The 23686-nt window shown below is 45.8% G+C and overlaps 1 protein-coding gene across 1 annotated transcript in view; it reads right to left on the minus strand.

Moving 5' to 3' along the window:
• The window catches only part of LOC144770799 (aldehyde dehydrogenase family 3 member B1-like), a 223638-nt gene that overhangs the window by 49263 nt on the left and 150689 nt on the right, over positions 1-23686 (minus strand). The window contains exon 7 of the mRNA XM_078655597.1: positions 13626-13707. Coding sequence (XP_078511723.1) covers positions 13626-13707 — 82 coding nt within the window. The remainder of the gene's footprint in view (positions 1-13625; positions 13708-23686) is intronic.

Here is a 23686-nt window from a genome sequence, read left to right on the forward strand (position 1 = left end):
GGGGACACCGCAGATAGACCTTTTTGCCACCAGGGAGAACGCCAAATGCCGCAACTTCGCAAGTTGGCATCCCCAGTTAAGGTCCCTCGGAAATGCATTTTCCATCGCCTGGCGCAACGTGTTTGCGTACGCCTTTCCGCCGTTCCCTCTGATACCAAGAGTCCTCAGAAAGATGAAGACAGAGCACTGCACTCTGATTCTGATTGCCCCGTTCTGGCCGAGGCAGCATTGGTTCACGGACCTCCATCGCCACTCCGTTCACCCGCCAATCCGTCTGCATCAACATCCATCCCTGCTCACGATGTCCAACGGCCAAGTACAGCACCCGAATCTGAAATCACTCAGGTTATCGGCTTGGCTCCTGAGTACCGAGAGTTCTGCCAGCTAGACATCCCGCAGGACTGCAAAGATGTCCTCGCGAAGGCAAGAGCGGAGAGCACAAACAAAACCTATTCCTTAAAGTGGAAACGCTTTTGTATCTGGTGTAAGGACAAAGGTCTACATCCCTTTCAGGCTACTCCGGAGCAGCTGCTACCATATCTGCTACACCTGGCAGTCAGGCCTTGCTCACACCTCCATCAGAGTTCATTTGGCGGCAATTTCACGATATACAAGAACTTCAAAAGGGCCCTCTCTCTGGTCACACAGGTTAATAAAACAGTTCCTTAAAGGACTCTACAGATCTTTTCCTCGGCCACGGAGGGTTCAACCTACATGGCATCTCAATGTGGTCCTCAACCAATTGATGAAACACCCTTTCGAACCCATTCACAGGGCAGACGTCAAATACATCTCCTGGAAAACAGCCCTCCTACTGGCAATGACCTCAGCAAGAAGGGTCAGTGAACTACAGGCTCTTTCCATGCAAAGTCCCTTCATGCAGTTTAAGGAAGACAGAGTGGTTTTAAGAACTAATCCTCGGTTTATTCCTAAGGTCCCGTCGGACTTCCATTTAAATGAGCCTATAGTCCTCCGATCATTCTTCCCAAATCCCAGCACTGCAGCAGAAAGAACCCTGCACTCTTTGGACCTGAAGAGGTGACTTAAATTTTACCTTGACAAGACAAAACAGTTCAGGAAAACAAATCAGCTATTCATCGCTTTTAGTAGACCAAGGAAAGGCATGCCGCTTTCCAAACAAAGTATTTCAAGATGGATATCTTCGGCAATTGCCTTTTGCCACGACAGAGCCGGACGGCCATTGCACTCCAAAGTACAAGCGCATTCTACAAGAGCTGTGTCCACATCGACTGCACTGTTCGCTGGGGTGCCAATACTGGACATTTGCAGAGCAGCGACATGGAAGTCGCCGCATACTTTCACCAGGCACTACTGCCTGGATACGGAACTGATGCAGGATGCAGTAGTGGGCCAGGCTGTGCTTCGCCATCTATTCCAATGAGGTGAGCCTTCCTCCTTCCCGCCATCCTTCGATGGTATGCACATTTATTTACTTATTTCTTGTTATTTATTGATGGCTCATAGTCGCATGATATATATTATCTACAGACTGGTATATGCTGTTCCATCAGAAATGTGCATAATGTATTGCTTGCTACTCTGATTCAGGCATGTGAAACTATGAAAGACACCCATAATACTGGATAAGAATTGCGTTACTTACCTGTAACTGCAGTAATCCAGTATTGGTGTCTTTCATAGATTCACATGCAACCCTCCCGCCTTCCCTGGAAGGACTCACTTATTTCTCTACAGTATTACGCCTACCTAGCTTAGTGCGTACGAAAATCTGAGAGACTGAGGCTCCTGACAGGAAGGTTCTAGAGGGAGGTGATAGCTGATTGGCTACCTTCTGGAGTTTGGTCCTTTTTACAAAAGGACATAGATAGGTTACTAAGGCGAGGCCCTTAGGCCTACTTTTCTCTATATATGTCTATAGTACATTGCTTTTCTATGTACCGGAGACTCCCGTCTCGACGACGGGGAATGATTCAGGCATGTGAATCTATGAAAGACACCAATACTGGATAACTGCAGTTACAGGTAAGTAACGCAATTCTAACACACAGTGAAGTGTCATAGATTGTAGTGACGTAGAGGGGAGTGGTGTACAGTGGAGTGGCTAACAGTGAAATGGCATACAGTGGAATGGTCGCAGAATGAAGTGGCGCTGAGTGGAGTGGCATAGGGTGGAATAGCGTGTAGTGGAGTTGCGTACAGTAGAATAGCATAGTGTGGAGTGGCGTGGAGGGTCATACAGTGAAGTGGCATAGACTGGAGTATTGTAGAATGGAGTGGTGTATAGTGTAACCGTAGGAAAGTAGGACCTGCTTTCATGTTTACCTCAACTGTTTGCTGGTGTCATTCCGACTAGTCTGACTGAGATCCTGCTAATCAGGACCCCAGTCACTGTGCTTCCTCCCTAAATTGGCTATGGTGAGAACCTTCGTACATTCCTAATTGGCTGCTGGTGTACCCTAGTAAGTCCCTAGTATATGGTACTAAGGTACCTAGGGCCTAGGTACACCAGGGGTCCCCCAGGGGCTGCAGCATGTATTATGCCACCCATAAGTGACCCTCCAAACTCTGACTACAGGCTGGCCTTTTGGGCCTGTGTGAGTTGGTGCTTGCACCTCTCATGAAAGATATACGTTTCCTTATATCTAACATCACTGCACTTAAAACCTCAAAATCACTCCTCTAGTGGGCCTTTCAGTCCCAAAGGCAGGGTGCTTGGTTCTACCTGTGAGGGTGCCCCTTCATGAGCAGGACACCCCTGCAACTTTTGGAGTCCATTCTTCTAGTGCATCAGCCACTACGATATATAGAGGGGCCATGCGTCAATACGCGATGACCATCTCTAAACTGGATGTAACGAACCCTATCATGTTTGGCATCAAACATGTTGGAATCATACCCTCACACCGTAAACAGTGTGGGAGGTATGATTCCATGCACTGTAAAGCTCTTCCGGTACCAGTCTTCCAGAAACAGACAGCAAGCTAGGGCTGCTGCCAACCTGAGACATGATTCTGCCCATCTACTGCTGAGCCAAGCTCGAGCAGGAGAAGGCAGAACAATAGGTATCCTGTCACGGTGAGGTGCGACCACCTCCCAGACAGTGTTTAGTATATTGGGACAAGGTGGGGGTGCTTGTCAGAGCACTTAGACTGCTTGAGGGGCACATTTGGTGCTCTCCTTGCATACTCCAGCTCAAACCAGTTCAGGGAGTCATTGGCTCCCGCTCTGGCATGAAACTGGACGAAGGACATGGAAGTATCCTCCCCACTATCCAGTCCCTCCTCTGGGAGGGACCCCTGAATCATCCCAACCCTTTCCCTAGGGTACTTAAGGGCTTACCTGAGTGTGGGTCCCTAGATTCGTCATGGGATTACATTCAGATCAAAGTCCATGTCCTCTTCAACTGTCTGGACATTCTGATTGACTTGTGCAGACCGTGTCAGACTGACCTCATCGGATTTCGCCTTTGGAACAGAGACTGCAACCGGGAAGACTCTGTCTGCTCCTGATCTCTTTGTTCTGCATGTCCGCTGCTCTAAACAGCTCCTGTGGACATCCAGAGGCACGTGAAGGAATCTCCCTTGGAGTGAAAGAGTCACTCCCAGCATCCGCAGGCAACAGAAGCTGACCGATTGCTGATCCTGGTCTCCAACGGGGTCGGTAACACAGGTGACGGTACTACAACCTCCTCTAGGCCTGTAATGTCTGCAGGCCGAGTCAACATCGCCGGGACCGAGTCCATGTGCATTGTTTCGGCTGTCCAATGCTAAGGCTGGGCGACTTTCTTCTCCAGAGATCTCCGGGCCCTGCCAAGGTTCTTCTTTGATTCCAGTAGGCTCCCCGGCTTGCTGGGGATCTACCCTGACGTACGTGAACATGGTGAGTCTCTTGGACCTTTCTGGTCGTAACACTGTACCTTTTCGCCTTCTTCCACATGTTGCCTGTTGGTGCCCCCATCGGACACCGACCCTCTGGATATCGACATCTAATGTGGGACAGCTCGTACACTTTTCCTGGTCGTCCTCAGCATCACCTGGTCCACTTAGCTGCAGAGACAATAGCATCATCAACTCCCCAGCAAGAGATGACATTGGTGGGCACACAACTTCCATTCCCCTGGTCACTCTGACCCTTCTGCTTGCAGGTTCTACTCTTCTTGAATCCAGGCTTGAATTCCACCAGACTCTTCCAGCTTCTTCACCAGCAGCATTTTGCTCGAAGTTCTCCATTGGGGTCTACGGCAGTTCCCAACTTCACTTTGTACCTATTCATCCGGCTTCTCTGGGGTAGGTAACCTGGTCTCCTAGGTATCCATGTGTGGGATGACTCTCGAACCGTCCATCTTCGGCGGGGGGTCTTCCAAGTCCTCTGGGAAGGGTCCTTTTTCATAAGATTTGCGACCGCGACTTCCCCATTGACTTACCTTGAGCACATGGTCATGTAACCACTTAGTACATGGCCTCCGTAGGGTTCCTGGCTCTTTACCTTGGGTGGGTACTTTTTTCCCCAGCACTTCTAAGTCTACTGGGGCCACTCCCGACCTGGGTCGTTAGTCGCTTTCCACTATTTTTGTATATGGTTTGGTCTCCCCCTGGAACCCACTGTATTTCTGTGCTATTTACATGTTGTATTACTAAAGTATTGTGTGTATTGTAATTATATCTCCGGGTAGGAGATATTGCATTAAGTTAGTGAGTGTCTGTAATAAATAACTATTTTTATAACTACACTGTGTGGTTCTTTATCACTTAATCTAGACTATGAGATTGGGCACTGGTGAAACAAGCTGATTTACACTCCTCCTAGACTAAGCATGACGGCTGCTCTCCACAGCTACCACTTAGAGAGCTTTCTAAGGTTGTCTAAACCACTAAAAACACCATATGGGTTGTCTGGATTGGTACACGGAGCTACACTTGAATAAGTGTGTACCATATGCCAAGAAAGCCTACTACAGTAACAGCAGAGTGTGATAGCGTAGAGTGGAGTGGTGTGAAGCGGAATGTCATATGGTGGAGTGGCATACAATGAAGTGGTGTAGAGCACAATAGCTAAAACTGTAGGGGGCGTAGAGTGGAGTGTCGTAGAGTAAAGTGGCATACAGAGTAGTGGCGTACAATAGAATGGTGTAGAGTGGAATAAAGTTGAGTGTAGTGGCATAAAGTTGAGTGACGTCGAATGGAGTGCCATATAGTGGAATAGCGTAATGTGGAGTAGTGTAGAGTGGAGTGTTGCACAGCGGAATAGTGTAGAGTGCAGTAGAGTACATTAGAGCGGCATTCATTGGAGTGGGGATGAGTGAAGTGGTGCACAGTGTAATACCCTACAGTGGAGTGTTGTAGAGTGGTGTGTGATATGTGAGAAGTTGGCCTGGTATATGATGTTCACTATTCTAGTGAGCACCTTGCACCAGTCCAAACAACCCTTATGGTGCTGGTTGTAAAGTCAACCTTATAGACCAGCTATCCTAGAGGGAGCATGGACAAAGCAGTCTTAGGCTAAAACTTCAGAGAGCATGTGAAGCAAGCTGTTTTACCATATGTAGCCCCTTTAATACCAAATGAAACGACACCACACAGGTTATATATAAAATATATATGTATTTAGTACTAACACAACCCCTCTGAACTCTTTATGAGGTCAGAGGCACAAGCACATAACAAGATACTTAATTATCATACAATAAGTTGCACAATATACAGTAGAGCCCTAGGGGCACGTAAAACCATATACTAAAATAGTGGTATAAGAACCACGTCACGGACAAGGAATAGGCTTAGGGCCTAGGGAATCGCTGGGGCTACGCTGTACTACCAAGAGTTAGGAAGCAGGAGGCCCAGGGGAAGCGTGTGCAGTGTCTACACACACACGCGAGTTACCATGGAGTTATAATGGGAACGTAAGAATTGGAAACTAGTTCTTTTAGGACACTTCCGGATGGACTAGGAGAAAGCTACTTAAAACTAAGACACTAGGATAGTCAATACCCACAGGAGCCCTGAAGTACTCGCGTTACCTCACCCACAGGAGCCGGGTGCACAGGTGTCAAAGTGTGTCGGGTTTCGTCACTGATTTCTATAGAGACCTGTAAAAAGATGCTACAGGCGACCAGGAGAGAAGTGTCCGGTTGGATCAAGGGCGGATCGAGGATGAAGAGTACCTGAAAGCAGAGGGGACAGAGTCTGGGTCACTAGCCAGTGACCAGGAAGGAACCAGGCGATGTCATGAAGCAATCAGGTGATGTCATGAAGCTTGACTCTGCAGCCACGTGGACCAGGAGGTGGATACGGACTGTCACACAAAGGATCTCGCTGTTGGCGGTGTCGGCTTCCGGATTGGAGTCAACAGGCCTTGGCAAATGCAACCCACGCAGGAATCGAATATTCGCTTTGGGTTAGACCAGCAAGGGCTAGGGGGCTTCTCCTTTGCAGGGAAGCAGGGGCCCACCTGGAGCAACCAGGCAGGTGGTTCAGATTCGAAGGTTCGTCGTCACAGAGTCCACTAGCCAACGGGCAAGTAACCGGACAGATGCATCGAGCACAAAAACACTGGCAGGCCCCACGGGGCACTCGTGGAGTGTGGATGGCTGTGCTTTGGTGCAGAAGGTGCTCGGGGCTGGGGCTTCTCAATCCCCAATGCACAACTACGAGGGTGCCTCGGAAGCTGCACACGTAGCAAAGAGCAGGCTTTTCAAGATGGCCGGTCCCACATCTCTCGTCGCCTCCACGGGTCTCAGCTTTGCTGTGGCTGTGGATCGGGGTCAAAGAAGTCTGGAAGTCTGGCTTTTGTCGGACCCTGTGCTCGGGCTCCGGCGGGAGCGTCAACAAAGTAAACCGCAGATTGCTGGATGGTGCCTGTTTGCACAGGGTGGTCACTCCTTGACCACAAGGGAGATTCTTCAGTCTTCTAGTTGCAGTAGAATGTCGAAGATTCAGAGTTTTGTTTCAAGTTTCAGTTCAGGATAAATCTAAAGTCTCTTGACTCAGCTCCTAACTATATACTAATCTGAGGGGCTGGATTACCTGCTAGGTCCCTCCTATGTGTGGTACCAGGGAAGGGGTGGTTACTCCCCTTTCCCTTTGTCCAGTTTTGGGCCAGAGCTGGGGCTGGAGTGCCCCAGCAACTGGTTTGAACCGGGCTATGCATGGGACACCTTGTGTGCCCCAGGCAGTGTCTCATTTCATTCAGCCCTCCCTGCCCTAATACACTATGGCCTGTCTGGGGTGGTGCTAGCACCTCCCAAGACAGGAAACCTATTGTTCAAGCCTCCCTCGCTGGAAGGACTCCCAGCAGCAGGAGGTCTGACTTGTGTCTGTGGCAGCAGCATCCATTTTGTGATGCTGAGGCTCTGGTTAACTTTAACCGGGATTAACAGGAACAACATGTCTTCTCCCTATAGAAGGGTGGAATGCTACCCCCGTCGCCAGAACTGGCGAGGGGGTAGTATTCCAAAGCGTATGACACCTTACAAGACATGTTTTGATAAAGCCAAACCAGAGTTAGCATTTAACCGCGAGGATTATAATGCACTTAAGAGTATATTGTATGGCTATATCATAGAACAGCTATAAGGACATGGTTCCGAAAGCTGCAGACAGGCTCAGCTCATGCTAGGGCACCCTCTCTCATAAAACCAAGCACTCTGCCTTCAGGATTGTTAAGGCCTGCTATAGGAGTGACTTATAGGTATATATGTGTCTATATATAAGGGTAGGTATAGGAATACTATACCTAAGCAAGGGGTGATTACACGACCTTGCCCCAGCTGAGTGATCAGCCAGTTGGGTCAGTTTGGATGGCCAGCCAGGGGTGGCATAAGATATGCTGCAGCCCCTGGTAGGCCTTGGGTGCACCTATGCCCTGGGTACCTATGGTACACTATACAGGGACTCACAAGGGTGACTCATTTCCCAATTGGTGATGTACCTAAAGTACATGGTATGAATTTAGAGAGAGAACAGCTGGACTGTGGGTCTGATTAGCAGGCCCACAGCCACATTAAAGTCGAAAACCAGTAAAGCAAAAAGCAAAAAGTGGGGTGACCATAGGAAAGCAGTCCCTACTCTCCTACATGATATACTGAAGTGGACTCGAGGAGTTCTGTTTAAAGTTTCTGTGTTTGAGTGACCTAGAGGTCAACTGTAGAATATAAATAAAGAGGGACATTTTTCAGTAAATAATATTAAGCTTTATCTGACATCCAATCACTTCTCAAGGGAAGCTTCGTGCTCACTCTGTAGCCCAAGCCTTGAGCAGCAGTGGCTTCTAAGAATTCATTGGTCTTGTTCTGATGTATTTGCTAGTTTGGGGACATTTGTACCCTACCCATCCTCCTGCTTATTGTAGGAAGGAGAAAATCAACAGAAATTGGTTTTTCATTGCTGAGACTTGTTCAGATAACATCCAATAGTTTTTGACCCAGAGTAAATAACGGTCAGGAAAGGCACAACTTTCCCATTGCTGGACAACGACCCACAGGTGGTGACGTGGATGATAGCATGAAGCTCGTTCTCAAGCAGCCTCTAAGACAGTGTGGCCTCCCCTGGGCCACAGCATGTTCTCAACAAAGAGTGTCTTGCAGTAAGGCAAGAAGAACCTAGAGTGATTAAAATGTCACCAGTAGGAAAGAATCCGCTTGACTAAACAGCGAACCAGGCCCGGACTGGCCGTTGCGGGCACCGGGCAATCCCCCGGTGCGCCGCAAAGGTGGGGGCCGGTTTTGGGCCCTGGGGGACGTTTTTGTTACAAGGCCGCTTTTGCAGTATAGCTGCAAAATCGTCCCTGTAATAAAATCGGCCAAAAACCGGCCCCGCAAAGAGCTCGGTCGCACCCCCAGGGGGCCGGCCGAGCACTTTGCCAGGGCTGGTTTTGGTTCTCAGTCCGGCCCTGCAGCGAACGAAATAGAATAACTAGCTATGGAATAGAGGTGACACCGTATGGAATGGCCAATGAGTAAGACATGAAAAGGCTTCTGCTGGAAGACCAGAAACACCCTGCCTCTTCTCGTCCCTGTAACCCAGAGACACCGAGGATGGAAGTGACATTTCAAACTAGCTGTAGGGTTTTAAGCTATCCTGTAAAAACATAACAGAACATGTGTATTTGTAAAGCTCACGTTCACCCCCAAGGGGGGGGGGGTTATTGGCGCTGAATAACAGATGTTTATTGTTACCCAACTCAATGGTACTCATTTTGTCAACCTCAGAAAGGATGAGAGGCTGAGTGGACACGCCGGGATTGGAACCTGCGACCATGAGTTCAAACACAGGCCCCTGCAGTGGATGCATTAGTCCAGTAAGCCACCAGACCCGGCATCAACTCGGCTAGTCATAAGAGGAGGCATTGACTGTTTGCAGGGTAGACTGCCCCCTGATGTAGTGAAGCCATTTTAGCACTCAAACATTTTTACATATGCAATTCAACACTTTTCCAAGATGCCTGAGCAATACTTGAAGGTGTTTCAGTCACACTAGTGGAAACCAGGACGTCTGAGCAGGTTAGACGTGCAGTCTTCTGAAGAATTTTACTGCAGGGACAAAAGGTGTGGGATAAATGAGCCTTGGTTGGGACAGTGCATGATAAATGCTGTAACGGGGTAAGAGACGTTAGTTCACACTGATAATTTAACTGATACACATGAATAATATCTTATAATGAAAAAGGACATCTTACATGGGTCATATTCTGCACATGCTGGGAGTGATGGTGTTAAAGATGTAAGATCTACTGGTTTATGTCAAATGTATCCTGACAGAAAATTGTATGATGACTTTAAAATGTAAGTCAATATCTTTCCTTACTTCTTAGGTCCAGTCTGAGAGTGCAGCTGTCACCAATGCTTTAAATCATAAAGAGTGGGCCTTGGCGCCACCTTGAGGAGTATTTCACTCTCACCAACTATTGGCTGTTTGATGTATCAATCCACCTTCTAAGGAGTTCTTGCATTTCAGTGAATGAGGGACTATTTTACATCTTAAAAGTACACTGAATTATCACATATTCATATTTTTATTATCTTATAGATGCACTTTTTACGGAAAGAAATAGTTTTGTTTTATTTTTTCCACTGCAATAGGCTTTTCAAATGTTTTAGTCAGCTTTCACAATTCAAGCCAGCAATATTGGCTTTGTCAATGATTGTTTTAACAGGAAGGAAGGTTAACCCCTTGCACCTCCCCTCTCTTCCTGCAACAGTTCCTTCTGTGTGTGCCTTTCTTTATTTGGTTTATTTTTTTGGCAAGTCTGTTGTGCCATATTTTTACCTTCACTTCCCACCAGTGTTTCTCTGCATCTGACACCCACACCAGGAAGTGTTTCAAAAGTCACTCTTTATTTGAAATCCCCCAAAACACAAAGGGGCATGTGGGATCAAATCCAGCACAGGAAGAAGACATGGCAATTCTTGCCACCCTTAGGTCTAATCATGCTCAATTTTCCAGTCATCTTCAGCATTTCAGCAGAACATGCTCAATTATAACGTAGCATTGTGTGATTTTTGTTTGTGCTGGTGTTCTTTATCAATGACATTTTGGGCCTGATTTCTTCTTTAAGATTGCACTAATGGCGAGTTACCAGACTTCTGGGCGCTTATGGCAACTTAAGCCTCCCGCCATGTCAGTTTCTCACTTACGAATGTATTAAAAAAGTACTGGGCAATCAGTTTCAAACCTGTATACTTGAACCCACCTCACACAAAGTATATAAGATGCTTCACACCATGGGCAATGGCGGCAAACTAGTTGAGTGGTTTTATAGAGCGTTTTTCTGGCATTGGGACCAATCCAGAGTCCCTCTTCGAGGTACTTATGAATCACACCTAGCATACCAAATGGTGTCAAATATTGAACACAATAGCCCAGCACTCTTCAAAAGATTCAAGTGTATACATGTAAAATTTATTTAACCTTATCGATATTATGAATGGTCTAAAATGAACAATTGATTTCCCAAAATGAAAAAGTCGATCAGACCTTGTGATGTTAAGAATTATTCTTTATTCATGTTCTTTAAAATTAGAAAACGCCAACGCGTTTCGTCCTCAATCGGACTTCTTCAGGGTTTAAAGGTAAATGGGCTCAGTTCATTAAATTGTTTCCAGTTAGTAGAACCCAATAAGTTTGAAAATTGTATGTGTTCAAACGACTGTATATTATCAGTTTAGTAGCTCAGGAGTCAAGGAAAGTGTCTCAGCGGAAATTCACGACTGTCATCATGCGGTCATCTGGTTCAAGAGATTTGATGGTGTCAAATATTGGAATACCCACACAAATTGTCAGTTTTAAGTATGTTGAATTCAATATCTTGAACCAAGACTACCTCACACCTAATCGTATTAATAAAATTAACTCTGGAGCAGATCCTAAGGGCCTGACTCACTAAGGTGAAATTAGACCAGAAGTCTAACTGCACTACTTTTTGGTATTCACTTTTGGTCTAAGTTAGACTTTTGGTCTAACTTTACCTTTGTGAATCAGGCCTTACGTTTTGACCTGAATTCTAAGGGCCTGATTCACAAAGGTTAAAGTTGAGTCAAAAGACCAAAAGTTGAACTTACCATTGTGAATACCGAAAAGTAGTAAAGTTAGACTTTCAGTCTAAATTAGACTTTTGGTCTAACTTTACCTTTGTGTATCAGGCCCTCGATGTTACCTGATGCTGACTTGCTGCACATGTTTTGGTCCTGTCATTCTCTTTCCCCATCTTGAGTTGGTATTATCGAGTTAGTAACAAACACAACAGGATGTACACTGATATCGTCATCCCAGGTGGTTTTTCCCGGCTCATTCCCTGCCCTAAACTGGAAAAAGCCTCCACTAAACATGCAGATCTGGCTTTACTGCTGGGGAAGCGTGATATCACGATTCATTGGAAGAGTTCAATTCCTCCAACCCATGAGACATGATTGATTGATTGATTGATTGTTGGTTTATAGAGCACGTAGTAACCCGGAAGAGTCCCCGCGCTAAAGACCAAGACAGCGGAATCAGAGGGGATGACAGGGAGAAAAGAGGAGGGATCAGGGGAAGAGGTGGGTTTTCAGGAGTTTCCGAAATCGGAGATGACAAGGTTCGCTCCTAAGTTTGAGGGGAAGGGAGTTCCACAGTTTGGCTGTGTTGACCGAAAACCGCCGTCCCCCTGTCCGTGCCTTTTTTACTCTGGGCACTGTGACTAGGCGTTCGTGGTCTGAGTGGAGTGATCTATTGGCTTTATAAGGCATGACTAGATTATTAAGGATGGGAGGGCCTTTGTCCTGTAGAAGTTTATGTGCCAGACAGAGGGATTTAAATGTTATCCTTTCTCATATTGGGGCTTTGGTTTCAGTCTGAAAGCATCTAATACACAGAGAGGAGGGACCTTGGCTGAGGAAAGATGTTGCAATACAGATCTGGGATTACAGGTAGGAGGTAGCCTCCGCCTCACCCGCAGAGTATTATCCACTCTGCGCTCAGCTTGGAATGTGGGGGCAGATTTACGTTTCCCGGCGCATCCCGGCAAATCAACAGAGATGCGCCAGGAAAGATGCGTGACGCAAGTTTACCCTTGCGCCACCACAGATGCGCTGCCTTTACAATACGGCGCATCATGGCGCATGGATAAACAGATGCGAGTCGTAACTGCTGGCGTAAGGTTGGCACAGTGCTGGAGTTGTGTCGCGGGCGCGACGCAACTCCAGCACTGTTCCAACCTGGCCTATCCACAACATGGTGCGTCACTCCTTACGCCTGCTTCAAGCAGGCGCAGGGTTTTGACGCAACATGGCCATGAAAGTGACTGAGTCACTGCATCACTTTTACGTGGCGTTCCGGAGACGGAACGCCCACCCTGTGCCGGATGCAGGTTTCATGTGGCGCAGGGGTTTACAACGTGACACATTTCCCTAGATACGTCACGCTGTAAATAAGGCGCAACGTGGCGCATAGTTTACGCCTCCACTGCATCATAAAAGTGACGCAGCAGTGGCGTAAAAGTATCGCAAGGGGCTTGTAAATCTGCCTCGTGGAGTTCAGCAAAAACTCTGCCAAATGCTACGTGGTGGAGTTTTTCTTGTGCGTAACTCACCAACGTTAAGCTAGACCACCTCTTGGCAAGATTTCTCAACATGGGTGGTCACGGCAGGTCGCTTATAATTTATGTTTATTGCTTGCTTTTCCAATACTTTATATGATTCTCTTTGTTATGATTGATGGCGCCTATTTTAGTTTTGTTGAAGAAACTACTTGCCACTTTTAGTTTAATTTTACAGGACATTCTAGTTTGGTTTGATGTGACATTATTTAGAACTATAGGCTTCTGGAGGGACTGGGCTAGGGTGTATTACTTGAGGTCTGTTTTTATATTATTGTTTGAAAAAAGAATACAAAAAATTGGTGGTCTTCGATAAATTAATTGATGGTACAGAAATAATGCTGCTACTTTGCAATGCATACTGCCATCACCTTGTATGAAACGTTAATATACATAAACTAAAAAAAAATATTAAAACCGAATGTTAGATAATGACAACAATGATACCTGCCCTTAGTAGAAGTTCACTGATGATGTCATTAATGTGCTGTTTACTATAAAAATCCCACTTAACCAATATGGAGGAAACCATACATTTTGGGGGAGCGAGAGATGCTAAAAGGGAGATCTGAACTCACCTGTGAAGAAAATGTAATCAAACTTGTTCTCCAGCAGCTGAGTTGTTTCCTTAGGTCCCCCGCACACCACAGCGTAACAATCCTACAAAGAAGTTATGAGAGATAGTGTGAGTACTCACTGTTCTATACACTAACTACAACCCTGTCTTGGGACCGCGGCCCAAACTAAAAAGTGACTCTTCAGGTACGCTGTGGAAAAGTAAATTTTGCCATGTTCTGTGTCCCTACGTGTTCCCCATCTTATGTTATGTGTGCATGATTAATATGCATATGTATTCCCCATGTTCGATTAAAGACGCAATTACAGTTGTGTCCATCTCTAGTATGCCAGTTTCCAGTTCTCGTGAAAGCTACGAGTATTAGGCCTATGTAAAGTTACGTTGCCACGTTTCCCAGTGTGCACGTTATTTCATTGAAAAGTCCCCGTTTCTAGGCCTCAAAAGGGCCTGGACACCAGATTCAGCTCCTGTCTCCTGAGCCCTCGCTGAGGAGCGATACAGCCCCCACCTGTATCCTCGACCCTTCACTTACTTCCTGCCTCACAGTGCCCGGCTCGGCCTGGCTCTGCCTGCTAGTCTGCCAAGAGTATGTTATGATTCTAGTTATCAGTCCAGCCCTCCTTCTCTGCATTCCTAAACTACTGAATCGCATCAATAGTTTCCATCATTGTCTACCCTTTACGTCTCCATGTAGGAGAAAAACTGTATTAATGGTCATTTTATATTCTTCAACACACACTACATGTAGAATAATGCATGCTCCAGTCTTAGAGTCTGTTAGCCTCTCCCCTCCTGACTCTTAGTTTATATCAACATGTTCTCTAAACATTAGATACTAGATAGGGTTTAGGTACATGTCGCCCTGACTCTCCAGACTTCAGTCTCTGCTCCTAGCACAGAAGTCATAGCCCCCAGCTTCTCCTAGTAACACGTCATTGTCAGTTTGCGCGCACCATTAGGTTAGAGGTCCCGGCTCCTTAGGTAGCCCCCTCCATGTTTCCGCCCCATTTATGACATATTCTGTTACGTTTACATCACATGTCTATGTATACGCCTCCTGTTACACCCACTTTCACCCTTATCTTTCGCGACTGCTATTGACCACACCCACTGCTCCGCCTATCATATGTATTGTAATGCAACTATTTTAGTATATATGCTTGTGCATTGTTATTAAAAGTTATCCTTTTCCTTGATCCTGCCCCCGGCAGCGCTGCCATCCTATTCCTGTGCAGGTTGTCCTGTTCCTGTCCTTTATGCTGTATTAAACCTGCAAACTCCTACTACCTCGAATCTTGACTCTTATTTTTTGAGCTATCTGTTATTGCTATGTCCAGTCAAACCTAGATCCGGTATTATTTATTTATATACCACATAATGGCGCCCGAACAGGGACTTGCCCTTTCCCCACGCGCCGGTGAAGCCACGCATGCCCCCTGATCCTCTGCAGCCGTGACGGAACCATACCGTGCACGTGCAGATATTTCTGCTTCAAGTATCCCTCAGGCCCACGGAGGAGACGGAGGTTGCGGTCCAGCATCCAGACGAGGCGGTGGAGGAACGCGGCGAGTCCCGACCAGAGCCCAAGCCGAGAGTCCAAGGTCCGAGGTATCCGGAGGCCCACCCGTAACAGAAGTCCGAAGTTCGTCCGTCCGGCGTCAAAGCAGTCCAGTCCAGTCTGAGGCCTTCCGTTCTTGCTGCCCGGTGAGTACCGTTGCTGGGGTAGTATCTAGACAGGGTCAATCTAATTGTCTCTGGTCCGTGGGGTTTGGTGGTACACAGATCCCGAAACGAAGTGTCCACTCCGGTGGATGCGGGTCCTGACGTGTCTCTTTATGAGACCGGTAAGTTTCGTACTGTTTCAGCAGTGCATCTAGTTTCTGTTCTAGTCAGTTCTGTTCTCGAGCAAATTCATGTATTCTGTTTTCCGTATTCCAGGTAGTATTCTGTTCGAACTGTTATTTTAAGTGTTCTTCATGTATTTTAATGTCGTGGTATGAAAGTGGTGTACTTATCGTGTTCATTGTGTATTGTATTGTGTCTAGATTACAGTTCAGTCATGCCGTTATTTTCCAGACTACGTCAGTTAAAAACTAGAAAAGGTCTGTTAGAAGAAGCAGTTCCTGTCCCGCCTAGGGACAGTCCAGGTCATTTTATGTATCAGAAGCATGGCATAAGTGCCATATTATATCTAGATTTATGGGTGGAGTACACCAAACAGTTAGAAGAAAAGTATAGATGGCCCGTATCGGGTACATGGGATGCCGAGTGCATCATGCGAGTAGAAGAAGCATTATGGAAAAAGAAAGCCAGACAGTCACAGAAAGATGCCATCGAGTTATGGCGCAAAGAATCTCATAAAAGAACCGAAAAAGAAATCAGAAAGTCAGAATTAAGTAGAGAATCCTTAGAACGAGCCCAAGAAAGGGAATTAATCGAGATAGGTGAACGAGTCAAAGCCGAACAGTCAGACAGACAGAGGAATGCCCTCATTAAGGGTATGTATCCTCTTCTTGCCGAGGGCTTGCCAAAAGCAACCCCGGAGGCATCCAGTAATTTTCCGCCACCATTAGTTCCGACCAAGCTACGTCACAAACCGACCGCAGCTGATATTTTCATCTCGTCCTACTTGGACGACACGGTTCCAGAATATGCAAATCCTGTTCCGCCAGTCCCTGTAAATAATGTAAATCCTGCTCCTCCAGACACCGGAGTACCTGCTACGGTACCCCCGGTCCAGCCTACATTACAATTTCCCACTCTGCCAGCACGAAGAGTATCAGTCGACGATTCCAGTATAGGGGCCGCAGGAGGAGGTCCTCCTGGTACCCCGCCACCAAACCAACGTTTAACGTTAGTCGAGTTACATGAATGTGCGTCACAGCGTACGCCCAAATATAAGTCCGTTGCAGATATCCGACGAGCCCTTACTGAATGCCGCTATGATCCAGTTGCAGGTGATGATAGTACAGTTATATATTCCATCCGTGTAAGACGGGTGACCGGGTATTTGGACACCCTACCAGACATGAAAGAAGATCTAGACAGAATATATCGTTTCATCCGTACAGGGGATGATCCAGAAAGTATTGGTGAAGCCATGTCTCAAAGGAAAGCTGAAATCCAGCTCATGCTATTAAAGTTTCTGATTAATTGTTTAATAAGGGAACAAGATTATCCGACCAAAGATCCGGCCGAAATGAGAATCCTGACAAGGTGGAGTGATAATATAGCCGAGGGTAAGCACAGAACCATCAGTAGTATAGAGAGTATGTACAAGAGAATTCGTAAGGAAATAATAAAGTTACACGAACAACGTAAAGCAGCACAAGTAAGCGAGAAAGAGAATGACTCTTCTACTGAAGAGGTAGAGGACGAGAATCCCGCCAGAATAGCGTATGTAGGAAAATCTAGATTTCCAGACCGCCATTTACGCCTAGAACACAAGTCAGTTTTTCATCACCCAGCACCAGAACAAGGTTCTCTAGAACAAGTATTTCAAGCTACCGATCAAATTCTGAAATCACGAATCGGTTATAGTAAGTTGAGTACTATGCATGAACAAGAACTAGCCCGATCAGCAGTCCGATGGATTACTGATTCTACCACTTTTCCAGATGAAATAGTGGCACAAATGTTTCTGAAACTGCCCCCAGCCGAGCAACGACTGGTGGGTATGTATATGATCCAGCACCTCATCACATTGTATGAGGGTCAACATTCTGATCCAGGTCCGTTACACGATGTCCTGAACGAGTTACTCCAGTATAGATGGAAAGGTTTAGGTACCGATTTAATTAGTGTCATTCTAGAACAGCGTCACAAATATAGAACGTTTCTGAACCCGCATTTTGTTCATGTCTCACCTCCAGAAAGTAAACCGTTTTACATAGATAGACAGAACCCGTTACGAGAAGTACACCCAGTCAGGACAACAGATGGTGAAATGCAAAGAGTGTTTGTTTACACTCCGATTACAAAGATGGAACTCTTAGAGATGAAGAAATTAATTCCCTGTCACGACAAAGATCCAGCAGGGTTCCACCGAGAATTAAAAGACATGCTCCGTATGGGAGAATACACGTATCCAGATATAATTAAAATGTTAAAAGTCCTGTTGCCCGCAGGCATATATGAAAAACTCAAGGAAAAAGAATGGGAGGTGGGAGAGAAAAAGATCGATTGGGCAGTTCTAGAAGCTGAAGATAAGATACGAGTACCAGGTACCGGTCTTGGAGAGAAATGTAAAGAATTACCAGAACTGTTAATACAAGTTTTGCCCAGATTATTAGCCACTAAAAAGGAAGACTGGGATGCAATCTCAGCCTGTAAACAGAAACAAGATGAAGACACTAGTGATTTTTATTCTAGATTTGAAAAATGTTTTATTATAAACAGTGGCCTCAAGACAAGTAGCGAGTCATACCCTCATCTTTTTGTTACTAAATTAGTCGAGAATTCAAGTCCACAAGTTAAGAATCGAGTTTTGAAAGTCGAAAGTACATGGCAAGCTAGTACCCCGTCCCAGATGTTACAGATGCTCCAGTACCACCAGAATAGAATCAGAGAAGAGCAAGAACACGAAAGAAAACGTATGAAAGACACGAAAATGAAAGTACTAGTTGCACAATCTGTTCCTCAAGACAGTCAGAAGAGGGGTCCGACTCAAGCCAGTCATCCTGCAGCTCCCGTTAAAGGGACCTGCAATTATTGTAAACAGCCAGGTCATTTCATAAACAAGTGTGCAGTTCTGAAACACAATATAGCTACTGGTAAAACTAAAGAAAGACCACGTCCGCCTAGACAAGAACAAGTTTCACAGACTTCTCAGCCACAGAATGCACAACAGACAGTTCCAGCACCGCAGCCTATTGCTGCAACACAGCATGTTACACAGCAGATGTACCAGTATGCACAGTCTGAGTATCCAGAGTATCAGCCATATTCATGAAACAGCCTAGAGAGGGAGGTAGGCTTGCCTCTCATCGAGATTCCTGTAGATCAAGAAGGTCCCTATGTTCATAGTCAGGTACTAGGGAAAGACAGAAAGTTTCTGATTGATACAGGGGCAAGTAGGACGACCATCAGTCATGCCGAAGTTCCAGGAGCTCCGCTCTCAGGCTCTAGAAATGTTTCCCTTGGATTTTCAGGAAAGCCTATTGTAAACGAGATATCTAAGCCAGTTACTCTAGAAGTAGGTCCATTGTCCCGCACTACTGATCTGTTACTTACGAAGTCATGTCCAGAAAATTTGTTAGGCATTAAGACACTGAAAGAATTAGGTGCAGTTATTTGCTGCTCCCCAGAGGGAATACGCCTGTTTCTACGTGACTTCAAGGTTCACTATGTATTACGAGATTTTGATCCGAGATTGTCTAATGTTCCGCAGCATCTATGGGCGCAAGGTCCAACTGATGTAGGTTATATGCAAATCACACCCCATCGTGTGACTCTCAAACCAGGTGTAGTGTTACCACGAATCAGACAGTACAGATTGCCACCTGAGGCTGTAGCAGCCTTATCCAAAATTATTGACGAGCTCATCGCTCAAGGAGTAGTTGTAGAAACTGACTCCAATGTATGTAATTCTCCGATCATTCCAGTCATGAAACGTACTGATCCAAATGCACCGCCAGTATATCGATTAGTGATTGACCTTCGAGAACTCAATAAATGTATTATTCCCCAGTACCCAGTTGTCCCAGACATCTCTTCCCTATTGACAGCTATTGATTCCGAAGCAACATTTTTTACAGTCATAGACCTCAAGAACGCGTTTTTCAGTGTCCCCATTCATCCAGATAGTCAGTTTCTTTTCGGATTTTGTTTAAATGGAAGGAGCTATATGTTCACACGAGCTCCTCAAGGTTTCACAGAAAGTCCTAGTATTTACAGTCAAGCACTTAAGCGACAACTAGACAACATTCACATGCCAACAGACACTGCCCTGCTCCAGTATGTCGATGATCTACTGATCACAGCCCGTTCTGAACGTGCTTGCGAGCGAGCATCACTTACAGTCTTGTATTTTCTCGCCGAGATGGGGCACAAGGTGTCCCCTTCGAAGCTTCAATTCTGTGTCCAGCAAGTGATCTACTTAGGCCACTTGCTGTCCAAGTGGGGTAGGCAGTTGACACCAGACCGTATCCAGTTAATAACGAGTCTTCCTCAGCCCAAGACACAGAAGGAGGTACGTGCTTTTATCGGCCTTACTTCTTATTGCAGACAATGGATTCCTCAGTATGCATTTCTAGCTAAACCACTGATACAGTTAACGACACAGGAGGCAGCCCTATCGACTGTCCTCCCTTGGACATCTGAACATACACTTAGTTTCAATGAGTTAAAGAAAGCTTTATGCCAAGCTCCTGTTCTAGCTACACCGAACTACAGTAAGCCTTTTACACTTTTCGTCACTGAACGCGAAGGTACAGCATTATCTGTTCTCACACAAGATCAAGCAGGACAATACAAGCCCTGTGCTTATTTTTCGAGCACACTAGATCCTGTAGCCCAGGCTCTGCCTGCGTGCCTCAAGTCAGTTGCAGCCACAGCTCTAGCTATCAGACAAAGTGATTCCATAGTATTAGGACATTCCTTGACAGTACAAGTTCCACACTCCGTGGAAGTTCTTTTAAACCGTACACAGACTCAACACTTGACAATTGCACGTTTAACAGGTTATGAATTGACACTGTTCCAGCCACACATAGAAATCAGACGCTGCAACGTTCTAAATCCTGCTACACTGTTACCGTCAGTTATTTCAAAACAAGGAGGGGTCCAGACAGATCAGGGATGGGTAACGAAGGGAAAAGTCACATGGTTTCTCCCCGACTCTATGGTTCAAGTCATTATCAATACCGCACATAGTCCAGCACATTTAGGAGAAAAAGCTATGTTAGACAGTATCCAGAACATTTGGTTCAACAAGCATTTACGAGCTGCAGCCAAGCAGAAAGTCCGTACCTGTATGATATGTTGCCAGTTTAATCCAGGTAAAAGTGTCCCGGTGGAACAAGGTGGATTCCAGCCCCCTGACCACCCTTTTGAAGTCCTCCAGATGGATTATATTCAGATGGAGCGATGTCGAGGTTTCAAGTATGTCCTTGTAGTTGTATGCGCTTTGTCCAGATGGACAGAGGCATATCCAGTCCCAGATTACACAGCCGCGACCACTGCCAAGCAGTTGGTTCGTGAATTCTTCCCCCGTTACGGACTCCCTAGGGTCGTATATTCTGATAACGGCCAGCCATTCTCATCTGAGCTTATGAAACATGTTTCCCTTTTATTAGGGTACCAGTGGAAGTTCCATTGTGTACGCCATCCTGAAGCAGCCGGTCTCGTAGAGAGACATAATCAGACCCTGAAAATCCGTATTGCTAAAATATGTAAAGAGAAAGGTGTGGACTGGTTAGTAGCTCTGCCAGTCGCTTTGTTTTATATGCGCATGGTCGCACATTCCAGATCAGGTCTGTCCCCGTATGAGGTCGTATTCGGCCGCCCCCCTAATATGTGGGGTACACCTAGACCTCGAAGTATTACAGATGTTTCAAGTAATATGCTGACAGATTACCTAGCTTCCTTGATGTCTGCCCTACACTCTTGTCGTTCACAGGTTGCCGCCGCATTTCCAGACAATACCGAGGTGGCACCGCATGAAATCGTTCCCGGAAATCTGGTCCTTGTGAGGAACTTTGATCGTTCAAGTCCGCTGGAGCCCCGCTGGAAGGAGCCCAAGCAGGTCCTCCTGGCCACCCGTACTGCCGTCAAGCTGGAAGGCAGGAAGGGCTGGGTCCACCTGTCACATGTGAAAAAGTTTTATGGATTAAAGACTGTTTTAAAGAACATTTCCGAGGATTTTAAGGATTGCCAAAGTACTATTCTTAAGGACTGTCCCGCAAAAGACAATGATACTAAACCCTCCCTGTTAGAGAAAACTCCGCAACAGGAGTATAAGAAGAAATTAAGGTCTAGTAAAATAAGTCAGCCAGTTTGATTGTCTAAGTCCTCCCCTAGGTGAAACGGTTAGACCGGTTTCTGACATGTATAAAATAGACCCCCATAGTGAGAGAGTTAGTCAAAACTCAATCCGATGTATCGTTTTTCTAAGTTTTATATTGTTTTTCAGCCTTATGTTTACCTGCACAAGTTATGCATTTTATTTGTGTTTTTCAGTTTCTCATGTAAATAAGTCTTCTATGGCTACAGTAGAGCACACGTTTAGTGATCTACCTCCTCATGAACTCTCATATCGTCTTGCTATGCGTAATAATTCCTTTATCCGCATGTTACATTACTCACACCAGACCAGCAATGCCACTAATTGTTGGGTGTGTGGTCGACTCCCCCCATTCCAGACACCGAAGGGAGTTCTGCCACTCTTTCCTTATCCATTTTCACATAATGGTTCGTGTGGAGCATGGTCCACGTTAACGTCATCCTCAACAGATATGTCTTTTCTTAACAGTACATGTTTCCCAGACAAGCAAGGTCTTCCCCACAGAACAGGGTTAGATCTAGAAAATGAAGTTTATAATTTAGGTAATTATTCTTCGAATTTCATGGTCCTGAATGTTCAGTCTGATACTACTCCAGACTTACCTGCTATGTCAGTACTACCAGTAAAAGGTGAATTATGTGTCCGAAAGAATGGTTCCGTACCTGTAGGACATAGTGATTGTACTACTATTGTCAAGTATAGTGACAGTGGGAAATCTATTTTCAAAGCTTCACGTCATTCTTATTTTGTTTGTGGTCAGACCGCATATGTTCGTCTGCCCCTCGATTGGGAGGGAACCTGTTACATTGCCTTCCTACTGCCACCAGTTTTCCTAGCCCCACCTGACTATCATAGGAATTCCCACCTAGTACATACTAGACACAAAAGAGACCTCCCGATTGTCGATTATACTGAAACTGCTCTAGAACAATACATAGATATCAATAAAGGTGTCTTCCCCTATTTAGGTACTGTTGTGAATAGTAAACTGATACGTAGATTAACCAGAACACTCGAGGCAGTAGTGATTGAGACTACTTCTGCTCTAAGTAACTTAACCGAAGAGCAATCCTTTATGAGAATTGTCGTGCTCCAGAATCGTCTCGTCCTTGACGTCATACTGGCCGATAGGGGCGGGGCATGTAGAGTCATCGGATCTAGTTGCTGCATTTTCATTCCTAATAACGCGCCGTCTGTTTATTCAGCTATAACCAGACTCCATAAAATTGCCCATATGTTACACCAAGATCCAGGCACCTGGACATGGTCCGGTTGGTTCTGGAATATAATTTCCGCCTGGGGATGGAAAGTATTGTCTTTTCTAGGTATTGCAGTAGCGATCATATTCAGTTGCTGCCTATGTATACAATGTGGCCCTGCGATTTGTGGCATTTGTGCTACCTCTTGTATTCCTAGTCCCAAGTCCCGTTCTAAATCCAGTTCCAAGAAAATTCGAGACGAGCAAATGATACTGTATGAAATGATAGATGGTATCATGAATATTGATGTTTCCTGATGGAAACGTAGTGACAAGGAGGGAATGTGGAAAAGTAAATTTTGCCATGTTCTGTGTCCCTACGTGTTCCCCATCTTATGTTATGTGTGCATGATTAATATGCATATGTATTCCCCATGTTCGATTAAAGACGCAATTACAGTTGTGTCCATCTCTAGTATGCCAGTTTCCAGTTCTCGTGAAAGCTACGAGTATTAGGCCTATGTAAAGTTACGTTGCCACGTTTCCCAGTGTGCACGTTATTTCATTGAAAAGTCCCCGTTTCTAGGCCTCAAAAGGGCCTGGACACCAGATTCAGCTCCTGTCTCCTGAGCCCTCGCTGAGGAGCGATACAGCCCCCACCTGTATCCTCGACCCTTCACTTACTTCCTGCCTCACAGTGCCCGGCTCGGCCTGGCTCTGCCTGCTAGTCTGCCAAGAGTATGTTATGATTCTAGTTATCAGTCCAGCCCTCCTTCTCTGCATTCCTAAACTACTGAATCGCATCAATAGTTTCCGTCATTGTCTACCCTTTACGTCTCCATGTAGGAGAAATACTGTATTA

The sequence above is a fragment of the Lissotriton helveticus genome, chromosome 1_1, assembly GCF_964261635.1.
Source record: "Lissotriton helveticus chromosome 1_1, aLisHel1.1, whole genome shotgun sequence".
Classification (NCBI taxonomy): Eukaryota; Metazoa; Chordata; class Amphibia; order Caudata; family Salamandridae; genus Lissotriton; species Lissotriton helveticus.